Source organism: Sarcophilus harrisii, chromosome 2, assembly GCF_902635505.1.
Source record: "Sarcophilus harrisii chromosome 2, mSarHar1.11, whole genome shotgun sequence".
Taxonomy (NCBI): Eukaryota; Metazoa; Chordata; class Mammalia; order Dasyuromorphia; family Dasyuridae; genus Sarcophilus; species Sarcophilus harrisii.
Genome location: NC_045427.1, coordinates 57,238,986 through 57,264,857, shown reverse-complemented (window position 1 = coordinate 57,264,857; position 25,872 = coordinate 57,238,986). Strand labels below are relative to the sequence as shown.

General features: G+C 47.1%; 2 protein-coding genes across 8 annotated transcripts; one reads left to right on the top strand and one right to left on the bottom strand.

The window, feature by feature from the left end:
* Positions 1–47: 47 nt before the first annotated feature.
* On the bottom strand, positions 48–22,272 carry LRRC29 (leucine rich repeat containing 29). Of its 6 annotated transcripts, XM_031950293.1 has the most exons (8): positions 21,543–21,601; positions 12,746–12,919; positions 10,147–10,248; positions 3,880–4,863; positions 2,541–2,738; positions 1,849–2,055; positions 1,148–1,365; positions 48–1,063 (listed from the first exon to the last, which is right to left on the bottom strand). In XM_031950293.1, exons 3-8 carry the CDS (start codon positions 10,246–10,248, stop codon positions 895–897), a joined length of 1,878 nt encoding a protein of 625 aa, XP_031806153.1. In that variant the 5' UTR covers positions 12,746–12,919; positions 21,543–21,601; the 3' UTR covers positions 48–894. The 6 variants fall into 6 exon arrangements, with proteins under 6 accessions (XP_031806153.1, XP_031806151.1, XP_031806152.1 ...); XM_031950291.1 differs by lacking the exon at positions 12,746–12,919 and having other exon boundaries at positions 1,849–2,052; positions 21,543–22,272; XM_031950292.1 differs by lacking the exon at positions 12,746–12,919 and having other exon boundaries at positions 1,849–1,995; positions 21,543–22,272.
* Positions 20,704–25,830, top strand: TMEM208 (transmembrane protein 208). Of its 2 annotated transcripts, none has more exons than XM_031950302.1 (6): positions 20,704–21,220; positions 23,875–23,970; positions 24,569–24,628; positions 24,720–24,856; positions 25,082–25,166; positions 25,481–25,830. In XM_031950302.1, the coding sequence occupies exons 1-6, from the start codon at positions 21,062–21,064 to the stop codon at positions 25,616–25,618; spliced, it is 675 nt and encodes a 224-aa protein (XP_031806162.1). In that variant the 5' UTR covers positions 20,704–21,061; the 3' UTR covers positions 25,619–25,830. The 2 variants fall into 2 exon arrangements, with proteins under 2 accessions (XP_031806162.1, XP_031806163.1); XM_031950303.1 differs by lacking the exon at positions 20,704–21,220 and adding an exon at positions 22,936–23,153.
* The last annotated feature ends 42 nt before the right edge of the window (positions 25,831–25,872 follow it).

Genomic DNA, 25,872 nt, shown 5'->3' with positions numbered 1-25,872 from the left:
GTCTGAGAGCCTCCGAGATGCGCCGGGAGGGGGTGGGGGGAGAGGGGGCAGCACTGGGCGGGGAGGCGGCTCTGGCTGAAAGGGCAGCTCTGCTCCTGGGGATCCTGCCAAGCCGCTCTTACTCTTTGTGCTTTAAAGGTCGCGCTTCGGTTTCCTCAGGCTGTGAACCCTGGCATCATTGGGGGGGGGGGGGGTTCGGGCCAGCTAGAGAAATAAAGCCAGCCTTGTGGGGCTCTTCCTGCTTCTGAAGCCTCTTCCAGAGAGCCCCCCCCAAAGGCTTTCCCGGGGCAGCGCTCACTTAGGGCTGGGGTCCAGCCTGGTCCGAGGTTTCTTCATCTACAGAATGCTCTCTAGTGCCCTCCCAATTCGAAGGCCTGGGATCCCTCAGCCTGAGAACCACGAGGTAGAGATGAGATCACAGACTTTTAATTCTCGCAAACCCCACAAAGAATTTTGTATAGGGCAGGTCCCAACGCTGAGAAGCTGGGGGAGCCATTAGTGAATAAGGCAAATGGGATGTGGGAAGCGCTGGCGGGAGCCTGGGGCCCAGCCGCTAGGACTCCGCCGGGAGCCCCTCGGCCTTGTGGGGCTCGGCCATTGGAGCGAAGGCCGAGGGAGCCAGAGTGGGAAGTGCTAGGGAGGAACCGGGGCTCCCCCACTCGGGCTCTATGAAACCCAGGGTGCAGCGCCAGGAAGCAGTTCCTCAGGGCCCTCAATCCTGGCAAGGGAGTCCCCGACTGAGGAGGGGCAGGTGGGCAGCGCTGGGCCTTCTCTTGCTCCAGGAAAGATGGTGCCAATGGTGAGGTAGGTGCCCAAGCCCCGCTGGGTACCGAGGTTCTGGGGGAGAGTAAAGTGGCAGGTGGGCCAGAGGAGGATTTTAGGACCGACTTTTATTCAGAGGGTCATGGCCAAGTCGGCCCCCCCCACAAAGCGGGACTGAACGCAGGTCACCTGGGGCAGCTGGGCTTGGAAGTGCTCCACGGCAGCCATGCTGATGCCCTGGCTCATGGACACGTCCAGTACCTTCAGCTGCTGGCAGGCCTGTCGGATGGTGGCCAGAGTCCTGTGGGGGGGCCGGAGTCAGTGCCGCGCCCTTCCCCTGCCCCGTGTCCGGATCCCTGTGCGCCCCCGGCCCAAGGTGACTCACTGCTCCGTGAGCTGGTTGCAGTTGGAGAGGTTGAGGTGCTGGAGCCTCCTCCAGAAGCTGGCCGCCCGGGCCCAGCCCCCGTCGCTCAGGCGGCCACAGTGACTCAGGGCCAGGTGCTCCAGGCTGGGGCAGCCTTGGGCCACCGCCACCAGCCCCACGTCGGAGAACTCCAGGATCAGGCTCAGGGAGAGCTGCCTCAGCCGGGGAAACTTCAGCACCTGCAGAGAGGGCGGCTGGGCTCGTTCAGGGGTCCTGGGCCAGCGGCCAGGGCTGAGGCCCCTTCTGGCCTGAAGGCTCAGTCGGTGCTCTGAGATGGGGTCTGGAGGGGAAGTGGGGAGGAGGGGGCCTAAAAGGGGTCCAACACAACACCTCATCGGACTTATTTCACAGAAGAGGACTGAGAGCCTGAGTCACTACTAGAGCAGGGATGGGAATCCAGGGAGTCTGACTTAGAGCCCCCGGGAAAGTCACTTCTCTTTGTTTCTGGTTAGTTTTCTCTGAGCAATAGGGGCTTAGACCATCCCTAAGGCCCCTTCCAGCCTTTCACTCTGTCCCTGTCCCTGCCCCTCTTCTGTAGTAACCCAGGAGGATCCCTGTTCAGGAGAGCCAGCCCCCCTCTCCCTAGTGCTCCCCTCTTCTATTCCCACACCTTGACCATCCCCATCCCCTCCACCCCAGTGCTCCCCTCATGCTCCCTGCACCTTGGCCAGGCTGTTGTCTGTCAGCTTGCTGCAGGCAGTGAGGTCAAGCTCCTGCAAAGCCCTCAGCAGGAGCAGGGAGGGTGTGAGTTGTTTGTTAGGAGTCTCTTGGGAGGGGGACTCGAGGGGGGCCAAGGGCTCTGGAGGCAGCTGTGGGAGGAAGAAGCCCATGTCTCCAAAGTTCTTGTTTAACTTCTTCCCTCTGTCCTTCTGGCGAAAAAAGCCGAGGAGAAGGGGTGGGGATATAGTTAGAGGACTGCTGAGGACCCAGGGCCTATCTACTGTCATGGGGGAGGGGGGGTAGGTGGGGGAAGGTCCAGCTAGGAGCCTCCTACTTGGACGGAGCTGGACTAGAACCATCTGGATAGCTCCCATTTCTTGAGCGCTTGAAGAGTTTAGAAAGCATTTTCCTGACAGCAATCCAGGGAGGCAAGGAGTATAGATTTAATCCCCATTTTACAGATGAGAAAACAGGTTCTAAAATAAGCAGTTCCTTGCTTAAGGCTGTATAGTTAGGAATGAGGAGCCCCTTGGAGTCTTCTGAGCGCTCCTCACTACTCCATACTGTTTTGTACAGACTGAGGTCTCAGACAAAGAGAACCAAGCCAATCCTGGACAAGGAGAGGCTGCGGCCCTTCCCAATGCCCTTGTTGTACTACTGCCCACCGCCCCCTCTCCCAGCTGGCCCTCCTCACCTCCTCGCCTGGATCTGCCAGCCCCAGGAGCCCTGAGTCAGTGATTTCCTTACACCAGGCCAGCCGCAGGACAGTGAGCTGGGGCAGGTTGGCAGAGATGGCCAGCAGGCTGCTATTGGTGAGGGACATGCAGGATGACAGGTCTAGCACCTTCAGGCTGGAGCCGAGCCCCTGGGCCAAGGAGATGACAGAAGCGTCCTGGAGAGGAAAGGGAAGGCACAGGAGAGCATGTGGGACACTGGCTGGGGCCAGGAAGAGCCCCTATAGAAAATCCTAGAGGCAGAGGTCATGTGAGCTTTCAAATCCTTGATAAAGCTCTCCCTCTTTTTACATAGCTCTGTCCTAGCTTCCCAAGCTGACTGTAGGTTTCTGACAGCTGGGACCTGGTGTCATAAATCTAGCTAGCATGTACAGAGAGAGGGCTTTAAGGATTATCAAGTCCTTGATCTACTTTTTTTACCTCAACAAGCAGAACTTCAGAGAAAAGCCAGATCCGGATGGATCCATCACTTACTAGCTGTGTGACCATGGATGAGCTTCATCTCACCTTTCTGAGGCAAATTTTCTGATCTGTAATATGAGGATAAGAGTATTTGCACCCAGCTCACAGACATTGGGAAAGAAGGGGCTTTGCAGACCTTAACAAGATTTGAGCACATGTGTGGTTACTATCATGGCCACTGTAGTTGGGATCAGGGTATGGCGGCTGGCCCTCTTACGGGCCATCCACTGGCATCGACTTTTAGGGCTCCATGTCACAGCAGCAGCATAACAGAGCACCAGAGTGGGAAGACTTTTGTGGAGGAGGAGGAGGAGGGACTAATTATCCTGGGAATCAGCTCTTCATGGAGTTGATGTTCATCTACATTTGATTTAACTAATACAGAAAACCAGAGGGGCAGCTAGATGGTGTAGTGGATAAAGCACCAGCCTTGAAGGAAGGCTTGAGTTCAAATTCAGTCTGAGACACTTAAACACTTCCTAGTTGTGTGGCAAGTCATTTAATCCAATTGCCTCAGGAAAAAACAAACAAAGCTATGAAGGAAGAAGGAAGAGAAATAAAAATTAGAGCTCATCAACAGAGAAAAGATATTTTTTAAAAAGCTATGAAGGAAGAAAAAAGAGAAACAGTATAAATTAGACATCAACAGAGAAAAGATACCAGCATTAACATACTAAGAGAAAAAAACAGAAAACCCGATGATTTTGCTTGTGTTCCTGGACCAGCAACCCTCAGCGGTTGGCCTTGGTCACTGAACTCAAGAGGAGGCTCTTTGAAGTCCTATTTGGCCTCCTGGAGCCTCCAGAGAGCAGGGAAGGCCAGGAGAGGCTCACTCACCTTCAGCAAGGAGCAGTAGGCTAGCCTGAGAGATGCGAGGCGGGGAGGGGGCCCCCTGGGGAACTCCAGCGCCTTGGCCAGCTCCCTTCCACTCACACGGCAGCACTCGGCCAGGTCGAGGCTTCTCAGCTCCCGCAGCCAGTGCAAGGAGGAGAAGCCGGAGTCCGTCAGCTGTTGCAGCTTCTCCAGGCGCAGATGCTGAAGGCTCTGCAGGCCCCTGGATACAACCAGAAGGGCCCCGTCGGCTAGCTCCGAGCAGCCACTCAGGTCCAGGCTGGTCAGGTCCCGCTGCTGCCTGCACAGGACTGCCACAGCCTCAGTGGAGATGTCCCGGCAGCCCCGCAGGACCAGCTCCCGCAGGTGAAGTCCCACCACCTGTCCCAGTGCATGGAGAGCCGTGGGGGTCAGATTTGTGCCACTCAGGTCCAGGGCCACCAGATGACTGGCTCGCTCCTTCAGGAAGTGGAGTATGTTGGGGAAGGAAAGGATGGCCGAAGAGCCTGGTTGGGCCGACCGACTGCGGTGAGGGTCAAAGGTGATGTGGCAGCGTGCCAGGGAGAGGCGCTCCAGTTTGGGGGTGCAGCTGCTCAGGCGGTTGAAGCTGCTGTCTGCCAAATGGCGTAGGCCAGACAGGTTGAGATCCCGGAGGTTAGCCAGGGCCTTCTGCACCTGTTGGACTGTTTCCGGTTGGTCCAGCAGCTTCCCAGACATGAAGAGGCTATTGCAGCCACTGAGGTCCAAGACCTGGAGCCCAGGGCAGCTTATGATGAGCCTTACAAAAGAAGCTTCCGTCAAGGAGCCCCCACCCAGAGATAGGCTTTGCAGATGCGGGCCTAGGTAGTAGGAGATGGATTGCAGCACGCTGTTGGCATCCGAAGAACCGTCCACGTTGATAAGGCTCACACAGGAGACGTGCCTGCGGCTTAGGCGCTTGATGGAGCTGAGGGAGGCCGCTGTCACAGGGATGTTATACCGAACGTCTATCTGGGGGAACACATAAAGGGCCCCATCACTTACTTAACCTTAGCCTCATACTGTTTGAGGAGCTGTTGAGGAACGGGATGTCCAGGGATAAGTGAGGGCCAAAGAAGAAAGGTGGGGAGTAAGGATGCAAGTAAGGAGAGGGCCTGCCTCAGAGTGGAGCCCCAGGGGGAGAGGCATACTAAAAAGGCAGCTACAGATGGGAAGTCAAGACACCTGAGACACCAGGAATGTGAGTGAGAGAACCTGACACCTACAGAAAGGTAGCTTAGAACCTAAAAATGGGGGATGTGGCTTACCAGCCGTTCTGGGCCACATGGGGACTGGTGTTGAGAGGAAGAGGGGTTAGGTTAGGTAGGATGCCAGGCAGAAATCACCAGAGGAAACCCAAGTCCCCAGTGGCAGCCCCCAAACCCAGGGTAGCTAAGTGTCTCTAGCAGGAGGAATGGATGAGTGGACATATTAACTGCTAAGGATTCCAGCTGCTTTAGATGGAGGCCCTGACTCTAAATCTAGCTCCTCAAACCCAGAAGACTTGGAACCACAAAGTATCTAGCCCTTTGTTACAAATAAATGAAAAGTTTCAAGATGCCTTAGGCAGGAGATACTGAGAAAAGGTGCAAGAAAATCTCATCTGTTTTGGGGGGGGAGGCAATTGGGGTTAAGTAAGTCTCCTTTGGGCACCTGGAAGCTGGCACAAGATGATTCTGGCTTATCAATCCCACAGAACACTCATTTGAGTGGCTAATGGGGTCCTGAGGCGCTGGTCAGAATATCTCTACAGACATTCTTGGCTTCTCAGTCCATTGCTCAGGAGTACAGAGGTCGCTGTAGGGAAGGAGGAAGGGCATATACTTCTTGGAGGAAGCAAAGGGTAGTAAGGTTCCAAAGAAGCCAGGACAGCAGAACTTGGCAGCAAACATGGTGCTATGGAGAGGCTACCTAGAAGAAAAGAGAACTGTGGGAGATAATGACTTCAGGAAATTGAAAAACTATCTAATTTAGGAAGGAATTGGAATGAGGATGGGAAAGGGGGCATTTCTTATACTACTTCTGTTAGACTTGTTAGTCTGTTATTCTTGTTTAGTAAACTATTAAAATATGAATTATTAGTATTATGAATTAGTCTAGCACAACTTTCTGCACAGTTAATGTTAAATAAATGTTTATTTGATGATCAAAAAAATTCCTTAGGCTGGCAACTAAAAAAATTCAGAAGAGTATTGATTTTGTTTTTGTTAATTTTGTAATTATCTCAGAAATAAAAGTTGAAATAAATAATTGGAGAAACATTCTTTGCTCATGGGTAGTTCAAGCCAATATAATAAAAATGACAATATTCCCTGAATTAATTTACTTATTCGTTGCTACGCTAGATCTTTTTTAAAGACCTAGGAAAAAATAATACAAATTTCAAGGATATAGTGAAAAAATAAGGAGTAAGAAAAGATGATCTTATCAATACTAGATCTCAAATATACTATAAAGCAGCAATTATTAAAAACAACTTGGAACGGGCTTTGAAAATGAGAAATCAATTAATGGGATATATTAGGTAAATATCATCAATAAGCCAACAAAGGCAATAAAATAGTCTTTGATAAATCCACAGACCCTGATGTTGAGAGGAAGAACTATTTGACAAAAACTTCTAGGAAAACTAGTCACAGTCTAGTATAACTAGGTGTAAATTAATATTTTTCACCATATTCTAAGATAAACTTCAAATGGCTACAGGTACTAAATATAAAGGTCTTATCATAAACAAATTAGAGGAGTAAGAAAGAAATTACCTTCTGGATTTATAAAGAGTTCATAAATAAACAAATGTTAGAAAATGGACAGTTTGGGTTGTAGAAAATTTAAGAAATTTTGTATAAATGAATCTAAAGTACTAAAAATTAGAAGGGAAAAAGTAACCAGGAAAAAATCTTTGTAGCAAATTTTTTTGATAAAGATTTTATTTCTAATATATATAAAGAACTGATTCAAGTTTGTAAGAGCCATTCCCTAGTAGATAAATGATCTAAGTATATGAACTGGATTTTCCAAAGGAAGAAATTGCAGCTATCAACAATCACATGAAAAAATTCTTTATTCCTAAATCTCTAAAAGTGAGAGAAATACAAATTAATGCAATTTTGAGGTTCTGTAGAAAGGGCTGTAGAAAAGCAAACAGACTAAGGATACTGTTGGTAGAGCTGTAACTTGGCCCCGTCACTGAAAAGCAATTTGGAAAGATGCCCGGAAAGTTAGTCATCAAACTATGCTTACCTTTGACCCAGTTATACTACTATTGAGCCTATACCTAATCAAAGAAAGAGGAAAAGAATTCAAATACACACACAACATTTATAACTGCTCTTTTCACTGTAGTCAAAAATGAGAAATTAAGAGGTTGTCCTAATGAGGAATGGCTAAACAATTTGTGATATACAAATATAATAGAATGTTATTATTTGATAATAATAAACGATATAAATAAATGATAAAATGGGCCGTTTCAGAAAAAAACTGGGACAATCTACATGAATAGATACTGAACAAAGCGAAGAGAACTAGGAGAACAATTTCTATGATGATAATTTTATAGAGAAAAACAATTTGGAAAGATTTTAGAACTAGATTAATACAATAACAAACCACAAGTCATCAAGAATGAAGATGAAATCTCTTCCTGACCATTCACCTCCTGACAGAAAAGTAATGAACTTAAAATGTAGAAAGAGACATAGATTTTTTGATATGACTACTGTGGGAATTCATTTTGCTGGACTATGTAGTTATTATTGAGGGCTTTCTTTCTTTTTTTTTGCTGAGGCAACTGGGGTTAAGTGACTTGCCCAGGGTCATACAGCTAGGATGTATTAAGTGTCTGAGGCCATATTTCAACTCAGGTCCTCTTGATTTCAGGGCTGGTGCTCTATCCACTGTGCCACCTAGTTGCCCATGTCTTTATTTTTCACTAAATTTTTTTTTGCTCAATAGTGAGAACAGATGAAAAAAATAATTTTTTAAATTAACGAAAAATAAAAAACCTTTAAAAATAGTCCATTCTTTCTTTTATCCATATATGATTTACCAGTTTTATACCTTGAGCCCTTCTGAATGTCACAAGTGTTGATAAGGTACACAAAAGGCTTCTCTGGTCATGGATGGGCTCATCATCCTTGGCCTGAATAAAGCAGTGGAAGAATACCAAGAAGCTTACAAAGCCTAAGAAGAATAGGAACTACTCTGAGAAGGGGATGAGTCAGCTGTGCTCTCTTTCAACCCGGGGCTTTGCTATTTGGTGAGATAGCCTACTTCCACCTGCAGTGGGGGATTAGTGAAGAGATGAGAGGCAGGGAGAATAAAAAGTACCTTAGAAAGTGGAATTTTAAAACTGGGATTTTTTTTTTAGTTCTTCGAGTACAAGTCACTTAATATAGTGAGGGGCAAAATGAGGCACAGAGAAGCTAAAATAATCAAGAAATAATCTTTTAAAGAGCTAAAAATGGCTTTTTTTGAAGAGTACAGACTACATATCATATAGACAAGTTGCATGAACTTGTACCTCCATGAAAACTACATTATTAGCTAAGTGTGGTGCTACAAGTGTTACTGAAGAGTCTTTCAGCTCAGCCAGCAGTCCCACCACTCCTCTTGGTTTCTAGAAAGGTCCTGGCTGGAGCTTGAGTGCTTTTCTTTCCTTCCCTTGTCTAGCAGTACTATTCTTATCTCTTCCCAGCTCACAGAGGAAACAATTGAGTAGAAATACAAGTGATAACAACATTAGATATCCGAAGTTAGCATATCTGAAACCAGCAAGCAGCCTATGGTTATAAAGCGAATCATCGAAGGGGCCAGCTCAGTTCAGCAGAAATCCCATCCAGGTGCCCGCCAGTCTCCAGCTTGGGTGCTAGGGTAAGCTATGTACCCAGGTGACCCGAGCTTGCTCCCCAAGTAACAGCTGTGGACTAACTGACAGCCCACAGGCCTCTGCTCTGGGGAACTTTGGTTAGGTTATTTATAGGCTGGGACCCCAAGAAGCAGGTGGGGAGATAGGATCTACAAGTTCTATTTTCAGGTCTCCCATTTGCAAGCCTTTTGCAAGCCTCTGAGATCAATAGTAGAGAGGCTGATGAAGACCAAACTCTCTCCTTTCTGGTGAAGACTCACAACCAAATCTACTGCTTGGGGATATTTAGCTGGAAAAGACAAACCTCAGGAGGGCACAGATTATGTTGTCCACATCGGTGAAGGATTACTATTCAGAAGGAGTAAACTTAATTTTTAGTCCCAAGGGGCTGTACAAGGATTAATGATTTCAGCTCAATATAATGAGGAATTTCCTAACAATTACAACTGTCCTGAAAAGGAAAACACAGGGAAATAAAAGAACATAATGGGAGAGCTCTGGATTTGAAGCCAGAGGACACCGCTCAAATACTATCTGTGTGATCTTGAGAACAGAGTCTCATTTTTTTAGCTATAAAATTAGTAAGTTGGACCAGATGATCTGTAAATTTCCTTTCCCTGGCTGTGAAATGGCATAGGCATTCTGGAAAGCAAGATAGAAATATGTCCAAAAGGTTATTAAAGGTTGCAGACCTTTTGACCTAATGATACTACCAGGAGACTTAAACTTCAGAGATCAAAGTAAAAAAGAAAAATATAAAAATATTTATAGAGTTGAGAGTACCTATAAACTGGGGAATGGCTAAATACACAATGGAATATGAATGCAATGAAATATTATTCTGCCATAAGAAATGGTTAAAAAAAATTTCAGAGAAATGCAAGAAGTTGAATACAAACTGATTCAGAGAAATGAGCAGAACAAGGAGTAACAATATTGTAAAGACTAACTAATTAAAAAGATTTAAGAATTCCTTTCAGTTCGATAATCCAGATGAAGCAAGCTTCTGTCCAAGAGGTAAATGACTAAGGATGGTGAATATGACTTTTTTTTTTTTTTTTTTTTTTTGATTTGGCCACTGAGGGAATCTGCTTTGCTTGACTAGGCATGTTTGCTACAAGAGGTTTGCTTTTCTTCCTTTTTTCAATAGGAGAGGGACTTAAAAGGAAGCGAAAATAGGTTTTTATTAGATGAAAAAAATTAAATTACACAATATTTCCTTCTACCACTTCTAACATTCTATGTCTCTTTGGGAGGGGTGAGTTCCTTGTTATTAGAGCCTGGGTGACAAGTTGGTAGGGATGTTATAGAGATTATTTCTGTTTCAGACAGAGGTTGGACTATATGACTGTGTGAGACTCTTTCAATCTTTAAAGATTCATTACCTCCCGAAGAGCAATCTGGGCTGCATAATACCAGGCTCGATTCACCAAGGAAGCCTCTTTCTGATCCGACAGAGGGAGGAAGCTCAATATATAAGACAGCATCTAGGGGAAAACAACAGTGGAAAGGAACAGATGTTTAAATCTGGGGATCTTTGGTGACAGAGGATATACAGAATTTGAATGGGAACAATTAAATATTATTAACTACAACACTACATTACATAGAACTACATTCTATTTGAAAATTATAAAACAAGGGGCTATGTGTTTTTTGTTCCACTCAGAAGACCTGGTCAACTCCCATGATAGTCAGGTACAAGGCAGAGGGAAGGATCAATGGCTGGCCACACAGTTCCAGCATCCCATACAATAAGAGTTATAAATACCTGCTGGTGGATATAGACACATTGCAATAACTCTGTGGCCCCTAAATTGGAAACCATGGTTCTTTTTCTCCTCACAACCCATTCCATGGGAAAAAGAACATCTGGAATAGTATATAGGCCGGAGGGGAGAAATAACTGAATATAATCTTGGAACCTTCTTCCTGAGTTAATTTGTAGATCTTATGAGAGACTAGACATGACCCTACTGTTTACAAACATTTCCATCTCTCCCCTATCCTCAAAAACCCCTCACTTTATCTGTCCTCACTGCTTCCCCGTATCTCTTCTCCCTTTTGTCGCTGAACTCGAAAAGGCTGTCTCTAGACAATGCCTCCCTCCCACTCTTTTTAAATTCTCTTCTGTCTGACTTTTGACTTCATCATTTCACTGAAACTGCTTTCTCCAAAGTTACCAATGATCTTAGTCACCAAATCCAATGACTTTTATTCAATCCTCATTTTTCTTGATTTCTCTTTAACTGTTTAAAAATTTTTTCAATGGTATTTTATTTTTCCATGTAAAGATAGTTTTCAACATTCATTTTTATAAGACTTCGTGTTTCAAAATTTTCTTCTTCCTTATCTCCCCCCCTCATAAAGACAAACAATCTGACATAGGTTAAATATGTGCAATTCCTTTAAATATATTTCCATATTTGTCATGTTGTGCAAGAAAAATCAAACCAAGAGGAAGAAAAATCACAAGAAAGAAAAAAAAAAAAAGGTGAAAATACTATGCTTCGATCCACATTCAATCTCCATAGTTCTGTCTCTGGATGAGAATGGCATTTTCCTTCTAAATGTATTGGAATTCTCTGCAACTTTTACCACTGTCAATCACCTTTTTCTCCTTGATACTCTCTTCTTTTAGGTTTCCGTGACACTACTCTCTCCAATTCTCAATCTCCCTTGCTGGATCTTTATGTAGGTCATGCCCACTAACTGCAGGTGTTCTCAGGGGCCCCTCTTCTCTTCTCCCTTAGTAATATTTCACGCTCTGATCTCATCAGTTCCCATACCTTCCATTGTCATCGCTATACTAATTAATCTTAGATCGACTTATGCAGCCCTAACCTCCAGTCTTACATCTCCAAAAGCCTACTGCCACATCCTAGACCAGATTTCTTCTAGACATTTTCAATACAACATATTCAAAATTGAACTCATTATCCTTTATCCCAAATCCTAACCCCAATTCCTCATTTTCTCCTCTAGAAACCAGCTTCTGAAGAGTTACCAAATTGACATTCCTAATATGCTGATTTGGACATGTCAATCTCCAATTAAAAATAAAAACCTTCAGTGACTTTGTTGCCTCTAGCATAAAATGTAAAATTTATAGTCTGACATTTAATACTTCCCAATATATCTGCTGCTTACTTCCTATTACCCTCCTTCACATACTCCTCATTCCAGTCAAACTGGCCTGCTAGCTTTTTTCCTTATGAAATATTTCATCTCTAGCCTCCATGTGGGAGCCACAGATTCCTCCAATTGTTATTAATACTCTCTCAATCTTGAAATCACTTTGTTTTTACTTGACTACATTCATGTTGTTTCCCTAGTTAGAATGAAATCTTATAATCAAGGGATTATTTCTTTTGTGTGTGTGTGCTTTTGTATCCACCAGTAGCTGGCACAGTTCCTTGCACACAACAAACCCTTAATATTTGTTGATTTAAATGCATTTGAAAGGACCACGCATAGGACCTTTGCCATGAAGATGGGAGGTGGAACAGAGGACAGTTGAACATCATAATACCACAAGCTGAGCCTGAGTCAGCAAAAAGCAATTAAACATATTTTTTAAGGGACAAAAGGGAGGAGGGGAAGGAAGTGCTTGAAATCTATGACCATGGACTAAATTAGTTGAGCAGAGCAGCCAAGGGCTATAAATTTTTTCTTCCATTCAACAGGAGAGGGCTATAAAATGGTATTCCGATGGAAGGCTTGAAAGGGCTGGGATAACTTTTCTCATCTACAGAATAAGAATTGAACTAGGTGATCTTTAAGAATCTTTCCAAATTTAAATGTCCTTTTATTTGAAGATCTATTTCCCTCCCCAAAGCTTTCCCTAGCTCTTCTCTAAATCTCTTATCACCTTACAAAGCATATTATAGAATCTGCTTGTCTTTGGTGTCCTTGACTAAAATGTGGGCTCCTTGAGGACAGAGGCTTCTTATTTCCGTAGTTTCCTCAAACTGTGTTTTTTACCTGGTAAACGTTTCTTTAATTTTTTTTAAAGCTGGATAGAAGATATGTTTCTATTCCCTTCCTTGCAGAGGTCAGGGATCATTGGTGTGGAACAATTGTGTGTAACCTTTTCAGCATGCTGATAAGTTTTGCTGATTTTTTCCCCTTTTATTCTTTACTCTAAAGGATGACGCTCTGGAAGAAGATAAAATGATACATGGAAAATATGGGTGATATAAAACAATTTGTCAGTAAAATTGTATTGTTTAAAACAAAACAAAAATCTGGGGTTACTATACTCTGGGGAAGAGAAGTTTTTAGGATGCTAGAGAGGATTGGAGAGATAACCAACTGAATAAATTCTCTGCTCGCTGAAGGACTATTTTGAGAAGCTTGATAAGCAACTGTTTTCTAACTCCTCTAAAGAAAGAAAAAATAAGAATGAGACTTAAATGTTATCATACAGGGATTAGGGTTAATCATAAAAAGATACTTCCAAAAACATGAGACAAGGAGTGGACTTGTCTGGGAAATCATAGTACTGAAGGGCATCTTGTTGGGGATGTTATTATGAAGTGCATTTCTTCTCAATTGGGGGATCAGACTGCTAAGACCTCTTCTAACTCTGAGATTCTAGCATTCTCCAGTTTTAGAATTTGCATGGAATGACCTGGCAATGATGTAGAAGGGAAAATGGGATGTCCTGGGAATCCAAATGCTGAGAAGCTAGCTCAATTCTGATACTTGCTTAATTTAAAAATGAAGATGGAATTCCTCAGGTCTCTCCTGTTCCCCAGAAGAGATCTCCATTTCTCTATTTTATCAGCAAATATCTCTTGAATTATATATCTTTTGAATGCCTACTCTGTGTAAAGCATTATGCTAAGTTTAGGAAAGATACGAAGAGATTTAAGACAAGATCCCGGTCTTTTTGGTTTGCAACTTAGTTGAGGAAGCAAGACAAGTATAAAAAATAATACAAGGTAACAAGCATGAAAACTCTTTTGAGTTTTAATTCTTCTCACTACCAAACACTGATACTATATCTCTCTGTCCATTTCCTATTCTGTAACTCATGTCTTATAACAATTGTCTAGACTTTTCTTTTACCCTTAGTAATTCTATCTGATGTCTTACTTGTATCCACCTTATTCCATTCACTTGAAAGCTTGAGGGCAGAATTTCTCATTTTTATATTCCTAGTACTTAATATGGTGCCTCACATGTAATAAATGTCTTTGTTGTTCAGTCATTTCAGTTGTATACAATTCTTTGTGACCCTATTTGGGATGGGTTTTTGGTTGGTTTTTTTGTTTTGTTTTTTGGCAAAAACACTAAAGCAGTTTGCCATTTCCTTCTTCAGCTCATTTTACAGATGAGGAAACTGAGTGAACTAACTTGTCTGGGGTCATACAGCCAGTAAGTGTCTGAGGCTGGATTTGAACTTAGGAAGATGTCTTTCTGACTCCATTTATCCTTTGTGCAATATAGATATCTCTAATAAATACCTAATTAACGTTTATTTGTTAAGCTGAATTCTTGAGGAAGCCCTCCTTTCTTGTTTCTTGTTACCTGTTTCTCCATAACCTCCTGGTTTCCCAGACTACCTTCTCCCTGACTTGTGTCACAGTAACTACCACAAGATTAATCTTTCTAGAGTATTTCTTTCATTGTATCTTTCTATCATTGTATTGCATTCCCCACCCCCACCCCCCAACCTGCAATAGTTCCTTCTGCCTATAAAAAGTCCTAACTCAGAATGGCTTTTAATGTGGTCTGAGCATTCTCTAGCCGTGTCTCCCACTCCTGTTTCAAAGCCAACCTTTGACACCTGTCAGACAGATCTCCTCCCTATTGTGTCCCACAACTAAGGAATTTGAAGAGAAAAGAAAAGCCTTTTATTTAATAATAGCTGTCATTTATATAGTACCTTGCCTACTCTCACTTTCATCTTTAGCACTAGACAATCTTTTCCCCATTTTACACATAACTGCATGTTATATGTAAATATTTGCCTATGTTTATAGAACTTGTAAATGTCATCAGTGAGATTCAAATCCAGGGCTTCAAATCCCTAAGTCTAACATTCCCTCTAGTAGGCCATTATACCTCTCTTCCATAATTTTCTCAAATTGATAATTACAAGTCTTATCAGATGGCTTGGTGGACACAGAACCAAACCAAAAAAAAAAAAAAAAAAGTATCCCATGAGTATACTATGCTCGTGTTCATGCTGTTCCTCTTCCCTAGAATACGCTGTCCACACTTCTGAAATCAGCCAACATTTATGAAGCTCCTACTATATACCAGGCTAATCTTTATTCTCTACCTCACAATATAATGGGGGAAACAGCATGCAAACAACTTGGTGTTGGTATTCACTCATTTCAATCATGTCTGATTCTTCATGACCACATTTCCTGGCAAAGATACTGGAGTGATCTGCCATTTACTTCTTCAGCTCATTTTACAGATGATCAAACAGGGGAAAACAAGGTGAAATGACTTGCTTAGGGGTCACACAGCTAGTATCAGTGAGAACAGATTTGAACTCTGGAAGATGAGTCTTCCTGCCTCCAAGCTCAGTGCTATATGCACCACCTAGCTACCCACAACAAGGTACAAGCAAAATTTGGACAGAACAAAGTGGTAATAATTTCAGAGGGAAGGCATTAATATTAAGGGTTTGGGGGAAAGCTTGCAGAAGTGGAGTTTTACTGAGGATTTAAAGGAATCTACAAGATAAAGATAAGAAGAAAAAACATTCTGGCCATGAGGGAAAACCAGTGAAAATACTCAAAAGTTGGAAATAGATGGCCTTGTGCAAAGAATAGAAGATACCAGTATCACTGGATTGCAGACTAGACGGAGTGCAGAGAGTTGCAATAAGAGTGGAAAGGAAGGAAAGGTTACAAAGGGCTTTAACAGTAAAAGAAAAGATTTTATATTTGACCCTTGAGGAAAAAGACAGCCAAGGAAGCTTACTGAATAGGGGTGGGATGACTTAGACTTTGGGAAATGACTTTGGCCACTGAATGGACTAAGGAGTATTGAGGGGATAAACAGCAGGCAGAGAGATCCAGCAATAGGCCACAGTAACAAGCCAGGTGTGAGGTGATGGGGGCCTACACCACAGCTGTGACAGAGCCAGAGATGAGAAGGCATTATAGATGAGAAATATCACAAAAGTAAAACTGAAAGGATTTGGAGGCAGACTAGATATGGGGAGACAGAATGAGAAGTAGAGAATAACACCTGGGTTTTGAGACTAGGAGGATGGCAGGGCCACCACAGGAATAGGAAAAGTTAGGAAGTGGGGAAGATTTAGGGGGGGGAAATACTGTGTTCATTTGGGACCTGCTGAATTTAAGATGTCTACAAGGCATCCACTTTTCATTATCTTTTAAAATCTGCCCAAAGTCTCTGCTCAAGTCTTTAATTATGCTGATACTAGCCCTCATTCTGCTGCTAAGTAGCTTTATGGATCTAGGAAAGCCTGTGTGTGATATTTGTGTGTGTGTTTCCCTAGGACCAATGACATCAAGGGGGTAATGTCTGGACTCATGCCTGAATTGGATTTAAATGAGGCAGAGTTGCTCAAAGTTATCAGCCTCATGTTCTCTTCTAGAGTTACTGAAATTCACTGGTAAGACAAAGATCAAGATGACTGTCAATGGCTTGAGATGCAATAGGTGGCCTTGGCATCCTTGAAGTTTGATCAAATGCTCCACAGTGTGCCATCTTCATGGCTATTGGAATCAATTGTTTTTTCCTGTCCATTCCTCCAGAGCAGATAAGCTACTCCCCTAACTTACTAATGGGTTTGGACACATTGGTTATCCTCAACCTGATTTGGCCCAACTGCCAAGATAGTTTACCAAGGTATGATCATTGCACATGCTTCAGCTTCTTAGAGCCCTGAGAGTTGAACGCCAGGTAGACACCGAAAGTGAATGAGTAGCTCTGAAAAGGGCTCAGCAAGCTTTCACACCAGAGGTGCTAGTCCTCCTTGAACTTTCTATATACATCTCTACACACACACACACACACACACTCAGTTAACCCTATTTTCCTCAGTTTCTCATGTATAAAACATGGGAGAGAAGAAAATGGCAAATCATTCCAGTATTTCTGCCAAGGAAAACCCAAATAGGATCCAGAAGAGTCAGACAGGACTGACCAACAACTAGACAACAACAAATGGGACTCATTTTCCTCCTCTGTAAAATAGGAATGAAGGCTGCCACAATTCTTACAGTATTTTGTTTAAATACTTCCTTTTCTCTTATCACATTCTACTCTATCATAGTTACTGGTATGAATCTTGCTGCCTTCTCCCCTGGCCCATTAGTTGGGAAGTTTCTTGTGGGTAAAGATCATGCTATTTTTCATCTCTGAATTTTTGTCACTTAGCCCATAGCCTTCTTTGAGTATGGCCTCACAGGGTCTATGGCCTCACAGATGTGGGTTTTTTCCTTTTAACAATGTAGACTGCAACCCATCTATGTTGGCTGCTTTGGTCTATGTCTTCTCATAAGGATACAGGAAGCCTGTCCAATATGGCGAATAGAGTGCCCATCAGTTAGTTATTCCTCCATTGTTTTTAAACATGCATTTCTTTGATGACAATACTTCATTCCAATTCTCCTCTGCAGTCCTTATTTGTAATGCATTGGTTATAGCTTGCTCATATCCATCTTCTGCCTCTCATTACCTCTCACAACTCACAACTATACAAAGATGGCAGCATAGTAGTACTTAAAAGATGGGATTTTGTTTAGGAGATAAGTTTAGGATCACTGAGAAATGTAAAGTTACTCAATCTTTTGGCAAAAGGCAATCTTGAATATAACAGATAGATAATAAATTTTAGGAGTGATTCCTAAGGTTCTCTCCAGATCCAACAACTCAACATTTAAGCAGATCTAAGAATTCTAAGATCTAATATTCTGTATTTTTACATTCTTCCCAGTTCTAATATTTTGTGTTCTCAGATCCTTTCCAATTCTAATATGCTATGATCTATCATTTACTCTAATTCCTATGGATCTGTCCCTTTTCTGAGTTTCAGCACATAGTAGATGGTTTACAAATATTTGTTTATTTGAGCTAGAGGTCATATTTAAGCCTGCCTCTTCTCTGGGCCTTTTTCAGGATTACAGAGTAGAAATATCCTTGCTGAGGATAAAGTCATGGATTATAACAGAAGGGGTCAGCTAAGTGTCATAATAAAGAGCGGTGGGCTTAAGAATCAGAAAGACATCTTCCCAAATTCAGATATCGTCTCAAACACTACTTTATGACCCTGGATGAGTCATTTTACTGTTTGCCTCAGTATCCTCATCTGTTAAGAGAGCTGGAGAAGGAAATAGCACACAACCCCAGTATTTCTGCCAAGAAAACCCAAATGAAGAATTAGACTTGACTGAACAACACTTTAGAGGAAGGTGGGGCTGCTGGAATCCTCTCCAGAATGTTTTAAAGCTGAATTATCACTGCCTTGCAGACAACTCCCAAACTATTTATCTAGTTCTAATATTCCACCAGAACTCCAGTCTGGCATTTCTAACCACCAGCTGAAAATTTCCATCAGGATGCCCCGCGGGAACTTCAAACTCAGCATATACATGGCTCTACCTAATAGCTCTACCAACTTGTGGGGAAGTTACCTGACAAAGTAAGGAGCAGCTGTAAGTAGGCACAAAGGATTCCCTAAATCCCCCCATTTTTTTTTCCTTTTCCTATGAAGAGATGATTAGTTTACCAAATACATTCTTTTCCTTTCTTAGAACTAGAAGGGAGATTTCTGAGATTGCAAACTCTTGTTGAGGAGGGTATAGTAGCCCAAGCTGCAGATAGCACGAGAAAAGCTGGGACAGAGCCTGGAAAGCTGTGACGGTCTTGGCAGAGATCTGAGGCAGTGAAGGATCAGCAGGATGGGATCGTATGAAGTGGAAACCGAACTGGACCAAAACTAAACTTGACTGAGGGCTACTTAAAACTGAACAGGAGGCAGTTTTAGCCCCTAGATCTCCCAGCAGAACTAAGTTCCAAATGTATAACCCGTTGCCTTCCTTCTTCCTCTCCACTCACCAAATGGGAAGAGGCGGGGAAATAGAAATAGCTAGGGCAAAGAAGCTATTTTTTTTTAAGTTTTGATATAGTTTCATAATTTTTTCCCCTGCTCTAGTACAATTTTTTATAGTGACTTTAATCAGTCCTTAAAGCCTTATGAAGCTGGAAGAGTGAAAGTAGATTTCCTAAAGGCAGGAGGAGGGCCCTAGAGCAGAGCCATTTCTTTTTTGGGGGTAATATTAGAGCAGTCTACATCAGACTACATCCTGGGTGCCATAGGCTGTGTGAGCTATTCTGGGTAGCAGAGGGCATGGGAGGGTTGGGGAGTGGTGGCTGGATGAGAGTGTGTAGGTTGAGCACTCCCTGGTGACCAGCAGGGTATTGCAGCTTTTGAGAAAGTAAGTTGAGGTCATTGAAGAGCCTCAGTTAGTTTGGTGGCCGAAAGGCAGCACCACCTCCTGGCTAACATAGGTACTAATCCTTTTGCAGGTTCCATGAAAGCCGGCCTTACAGGAAGCGCTGAGAGCAAGGGCGAGGAGTGGGCTGTCATTGTTCTTACATCACCGCCATTTACCGGGGCCTTAACAGATTAAAATGTAACTGCGGAGTATTAACAGAAACAAATAAAAATGCGACAAATCCTAGAGAGAATTACATTTGAAAACTGAGCAACTATGTGATCTGCAGGGATGCTTTTTGTGGATTGATAGCTTCACCTTCCCCCCTTTTCTGAGTTCAAAAGCCCTGACTCCAGCCCACATCAGCTGTCCCTAATGAAAAACTAAAATAATCTTTTCCCTTCTCCTGCTCCTGACTCGCCAACACTCCATAACGGCACACCCCTCCCCCAACCCTCAGACTTGAAGTTCTAGTCCTCTTTGACTCTTTTCTCGCTCTCTCACTCCAAGCTGACCCAGGCTGCTAGCATCATCAAAACTCTCGTTCAGTCCTCATTCCCTGTCTCCTTGCTTCATTTTCCCTTCACTCCAGGCAACCCTTCACGTAACTCACAAAATAACCTTCCTAATGCACAATCCTGCTTGTGTTCTGCCTTACACACACGCTCCTGAAAAACCAAAAAATGCAGACATTTAGTGGAGGTGTTTTTCTGGCTAAAATGATTTGCTACTTTCTATTTGCTCTTGCCCTGTCCTCTCTCAGGACATTTATGAAGGGCGTTCCTTTTTGCCTGAAATACTGCGTGTGTGTGTGTGTTCTCGTTGTCTCTGATTTAAAGTATTTTCTCTTTACTCAGGGTTTTTTTTTTTGCATGCAGTTCTTTGTCTAGATCTCTCGTTGCCACTATTACACTTTAGTCACCCAAAAAGCATTTATTATTGTGTGCCAGGAACTATGCCGCGCACAGGGACACAAATACAGAACAAAGACAGCCTCTGCTCTCAAGGAATTCACAGTCTAATGGGAGAAGACAATGTAGCAAAGGAAGTAGAAGATCCGATAGGGAAATGAGAAAAGGAAGGGGGGGAGGGGAAACAGGATAGAGAAGACCAAAAGCAGTGTAGCAGCCACTTTATTTCTTGCCGGGAGTCACCTGCGAGCCTGCCATATTGCCCCCACGCAGTGGAAGGTCCTTGAGGGGAAAGGCTGTGCCCTTTGGACAGCTTTGGGTTTCCGCTGCCCACTCCAGGCTCTGGCCCATCGTGCACGCTTTATAAGCGTCGGTGACCCTGAGCTGGATTCCCAAAGCCCTTTTCTAAATCCGAGCGTCCCGTTCCCGGTTGCTTCCTGCCTCGGCATCACTGCCAAGGCGGTGCCAAGCCCAGGGGGCAGCCTTCCCGGAGCGCGGCGGACGCTAATCGTGGACAGAGGCCTGGCCAGGCCCACTCGTTCCTCCAGCACCTTTCTCCCTGCAGGCGCAGCTCCCCGCAAACCGCCCCTTTCCCGCGTCACCGGGAGGCCTTCTCGAGGTTCCTGGGGGGCCGAACGCTCCACGAATCCCACAGCGCGCCTTTCCTCCAAAAGCGCCGAACAGAGGCCGCTTCTAGCCCGGACCCCCGTGTTCTGGGGACGGCGAGGCGTCCAGAGGACCCGCGTCCTGCCTCGGACTTCACTAGCCGCGTGACCCTGGGCCGCCTCTCCCCCTCCCCCGGCGGGCCTCAGTTTCCTCCTCTGTAAAGTGAGGACAGTGATGGCGCCACCTCCCTCCCTGAGGCCATTTCTACAGCGGCTCCCAACCAGGTTTCTCTAGAACCCGGACCTCCGCCTGCCGCCCGCGTACACCTGCCGGAGCTTTGGAAAGCCATGGCCGGGGGGGAGGGGCGCGGGGGGGGAGGGTTACCCAGAAACACCAGCGCGGCGGGGGGTGCTGGGGATTCGAGCTCTTTATACAAGCTCCCTGCCGCCCCCGCGGAATCCGCCGGCACCTGGGAACCAGGGCGGGTAGGGGTTTCCTCCGTCCCCGTGAGTTGGGGGAAGGGACAGGCGGTAGGGATCCTTTGCGGGGAAGGGGGCCTGCAGAGGGGGAGACATGGTTCGGAGCTGGAGGGGAAACGAGTTAAATGGGGCCCGGCGCGGCGCGCTCTAGCCGGTCCCCGAGGTGGGATTTGAACCCAGCTCTTCCGTCCTCCCCCTTCCACGAGGGCCATTTCGGAGCGGGGGCGGGGCGTGTGAGAGCAGATGGGGCTGGAGGCCGCCGAGGACCTGACCGTTAACATGGACACTGAAGCGCAGGCTGGACGTTTTCCGGGCGACCTCAGGCCCGGGACGCGAGCTCTGCCCTCACCTCAGGGGGGAGCGACTCGGCCATGGCCGCCAGCCTTCCCCCAGCCCGGCCTCCGCCCGCCGCGCACGGGCCGCTGGATGTCGTAGTCCAGTGGGGGCTCCGGGCGGAGTCGTTGGGCGGAAGTGCAACGCGCACTTCCGTCGCCCGCCTTGATGTCACTGACACCCGACCCTTAACCCCCCCGCCCCCTTTCCCCACCCGGAGCGCCTTCTCTGCTGAGTTGGTGCTGCCCGGCGCCCATCGCCGCCGCTCGTCTTCCTCTCCGCCCCGGAGCTGGCGGCTCGGGGAGACCATGGCGGTAAGGATGAGGCGGCGTACGGGAGGAGGGCGAGGGCCGAGAGCCGGGGAAGCTTAGCCAAAGGAACGCCGGCGTGGGAAGGGTCGGACGGCCGAGGGAAATCGGGACCTACCAAAGCGCGGGGCGGGGGTAGCGGGGCATACCAAGAGTCCGGGAGGGGGCGCTGTGGAACGTGCCGAGGCGGGATGTCTTAAAGTGGGGGAGCAGCGCCTAGTGCGACGGGCCGAAGGGAGGCCGGGGGGGGACAAGGGGCATGTGGGACGTACCAAAGTGAGCCCAAGGGGAGCAGGGCCTAGTGGGACGGGCCGAAGGGAGGCCCGGGGGGACAAGGAGCATGTGGGACGTACCAAAGTGAGGCCCGGGGGGAGCAGCGCCTAGTGCGACGGGCCGAAGGGAGGCCCGGGGGGACAAGGGGTATGGTGGGACGTACCAAAGTGAGCCCAAGGGGAGCAGGGCCTAGTGGGACGTGCCAAGGTGGGGCCGAGAGGGAAGTCATGAAGTAGGGGTTAGAGGCGGAACCAGAGGTGGCAGAGGCGTTATCGGGCCCCTGTTGCTGCCGGGGGTGCAGAGAAAGGCAGGATCATCAGGGCATTTACCGAGGACCCCTTATGGGTGCTCGCCGCGCAGTGGGCAGCCCCTGTCCTCGGCACCACGCAAAAATCAATGCGCAGACGGGCTGCGCGCAGGATAAACTGGAGATGATCACTAATGAAGGGAGAGCGGGGAAGGGCCCCAGCGGGGAAGGGCCCGAGCCGGGGAAGGGCGGGTTTTAGCCGGGACTCGGAGGTGGGAGGGAGAGGGCTCCAGGCTTGGGGCAGCCAGGTGGGGTGCTCCCTGCAGAGAGATGGGGCGGGGGTGCCAGGTGTGGGGGGGAAGGCCAGAAAGATAGGAGGGGGCTAAATGTTAAAGCAGAGGGTTTATATTGGATTCTACAAGTGACAGGAAGCCACTGCGGTTATTTGTTAGGGAGGGGACATAACCAGGGCTTCGCTTTAGGAAGAGCAGGTGGCTTGAATAGGCAAACGTGGGCAGCGATTTGAGGCAAGGCCTGCCCCAGGGTGGAAGAAAAGGAGCCGTTTCTCTGAGCAGGTGGGAAAGTAAAGTTGCGTGGGGGCCGGGTGTAGAGAGAACTGTGGATGTCCCCTAGGCTTTGAGCCCGGGAGGGTGGAAGTGACCCCAACCATAATAGGAAGGCGAGGGCTTGGCAGAGAGAGGCTCTCTTTGGCCCAGGTTGATCTCCTGAGTGTTTGGGGGCATCCTGTCTGAGGTGTCCAGCCGGAGATAAGAGAGAGCTGAGAACCGCAGGCATGAAGGTGATCATTGCACCCACTGTTCAGATCTCAGGGGAACTCATTGGGAGGCACCCCGCTAGTTGCTGAGGATAAAAATCAAAAACGGTGTCCTGCTTTGGAGAGCACTGGGTTCAAATGAATGCCTCTGCTTAGAGTACTAGCACGGGGGATGCCCCATGATAACGAGCTGGGCAAAAGCTCTGAGGTGGGAGACGGTGGGCACCAGCAAGCAGGCCTGTCTGCCAGAGCACAGGCCTTGGGAGTGTTGTGCCCTAAGCCTGGCCCCAGGCCCGCTGGGACCAGGTTGTAAGAGACTCCGAAAGCCCAAGAGCTAGACTCCAGCCCTGGGGGAGGAGTGACACAGTCAGCTTTGGGGATATCCACCAAAGAGCTGGCTCTGCTGCCCCAGTGACCGTGGACACTTCTTCCCTTTGGGGCCGGTTTCCTCATTCACAGAGCAAGGGGAGACGCTCAGTGATCTCAGAAGGCCCTGCCAGCCCCCAGACTCTGACCATATGTGCCTGTCTCAGAGTAGGCGCTAGCACCAGCACCCACCAGAAAGGGATGCTGGGTTAGATCAGGACCAAGAGGAGCCAGTGATTCCCAATGGGTTTTTGGAATGAATCAGACCAAATACTTTGAGGGAGGGGGAAGGCATGGAAGGGTCCGGGAGCTTGGTGGGTCGGGGCTGGGCCTGCTGAAGTATCTCCTAAGCCTTCAACTCTTGCTGACTTGCCTGTAGCCCAAAGGGAAGGTGGGCACGAAGGGAAAGAAGCAGATATTTGAAGAGAATAAGGAAACCCTGAGGTTCTACTTTCGGATCATCCTGGGTGCCACTGTGAGTGCTTCCTAGACCATCTGCATGCTGAGTTCTCAGAGTTATAGAGGGATCTCCATCCCTCTTTGGGAAGAGGCTTTTCCCCCTTGGTGCTGGGCGTTGTGGGTTGGGTGGGAACCATGTTTCTGCTGGATCCCAAGTCCTGGGAGGGGATGAAGCTGGTCCTTGGAGGCAGTAGGAGCCCCGTGGGGTCACTTAGAAGTTGAAAGACTCTAGTACATGCTAGAGAACATTTCAGAGAAGTCGGGGGTCAAAGCTGTGAGCAGCACCTCCTGAGAATTCATTCCATAGGTCCTGGGCTTCATTAGAACCCAGCTGGGGAAAACCATCTCAGCTGGAGTAGCCTGGACCATGCTTTCTCCCCAGCCTCAGGTCCTAAATTACTGTGTCTCAGGGATGGCCCCTGCTTCCTGTGTACCCCAGCTTAGTGCTCCCCCCTCCCCCCTCCGTTTTTATGTTCCCCAGCAGAGGGGAGGGAGATAGCTGGTTTCTGCTGAAGCTGTCTGTCTGCCTAGGAAGGTTACCCAGCAAGGAGGGGGGTGGATGACAGAGGATCCTTCCCCTTGTCCTGACTTGCTGCCCTTGTCTCTGATTCCAGGCAATTTACAGCCTCGTGACGCTCGTCATCTTCTACTCTACAGCATCTTTTTGGGCCTGGGTAAGTTTCGTGACACCTCTCTGGCAGAGGCTCCGAGCGAGACCGAATCCCCCCCATCTCCCAAGGGTGCTAACCTGTATGTAACCCACAGACGGCCCTCGTGTTCAGCTTGGTCGTGTATGGGGCCAGCTACCGCTCCATGAGCTCCATGGCCAAGGCAGCCTTCTCAGACGACGGCACTCTGGCGGACAGCGGCATTGACCTCAACATGGAGCAGGGAATGGCAGAGTGAGTGTCCCCCGCCAGCCCAGGTGAGCGGGACCTGCTGCTGGCTCACTCTTTCCCGGGGCTGGGGAAAAGCCTGGGGGCAGCCCAGTGTGGACACCCATCCCCAGCTGCCCTTGAGGGGTCAGGCAGAGAGCTAGGGGCGACCTCCCTGGCCTCTGGCAGTCCTGCGTCCCCATGAGCACCCTCCATCACCTCTGCTTCTGACTGTGTTCTTTTCCTTACAAGGCACCTGAAGGATGTGATCCTGTTAACAGCCATCGTCCAAGTGCTCAGCTGTTTCTCCCTCTATGTGTGGTACTTCTGGCTCTTGGTAAGTGGGATGCTGGAGTGGGGAGGGGCAGAAGTGCCTGATGCTGAGTGCTCCTCCAGGGTTGGGACCCCCTCTATAAAATCTAGAGATGAGCCTTTTGGTTTCTCTCCCCTGACCCCTGCACCTGCATCCCAGCCCTAGCAGGCAGTCACTGGGCTTCTGCTCCAGAAGCTCCCAGGGGGATTGCTCTGTTGGACTGAGCTGAAATCTGGCTCCCTGTCCCAATTGTGCCTCATGGCTCAGTTCTGCCTTCTTGGTCAGTAACCCACTGCACCCCATCTGCCTAAGTCCTTCCCTGCTTCGTTTTCTCCCAGGCTCCCGGCCGGGCACTCTACCTCCTGTGGGTAAACATCCTGAGCCCCTGGCTCACAGCTGAGTCAGCCAACTCCATTGTTGAGCCCAATGAGAAGCGCCAGCGACGGCAGGAACGCCGACAAATGAAGCGGTTGTAGCCAGCATGGTGGTGGAGGGCCGGCCGCAGCCACCGAACTGAGCAGGACTGAGTGAAGCTCTCCCGGGCTGGGCAGGCCCTACCTATCCACCACCTGGGTCCTGCCCCATGACTTCCTAAGAGAGACTGGGAACCTGGGCGTCTGGACAAACTGGGTCAGGGTGGGCAGGGGAAGGGGGCTGGCTTGCTATAATAAAAAGCCAAAGCTGGGAACTGCATGTATCTGTTTGCTGTGCTGGGAAGCACCTGCTGGAT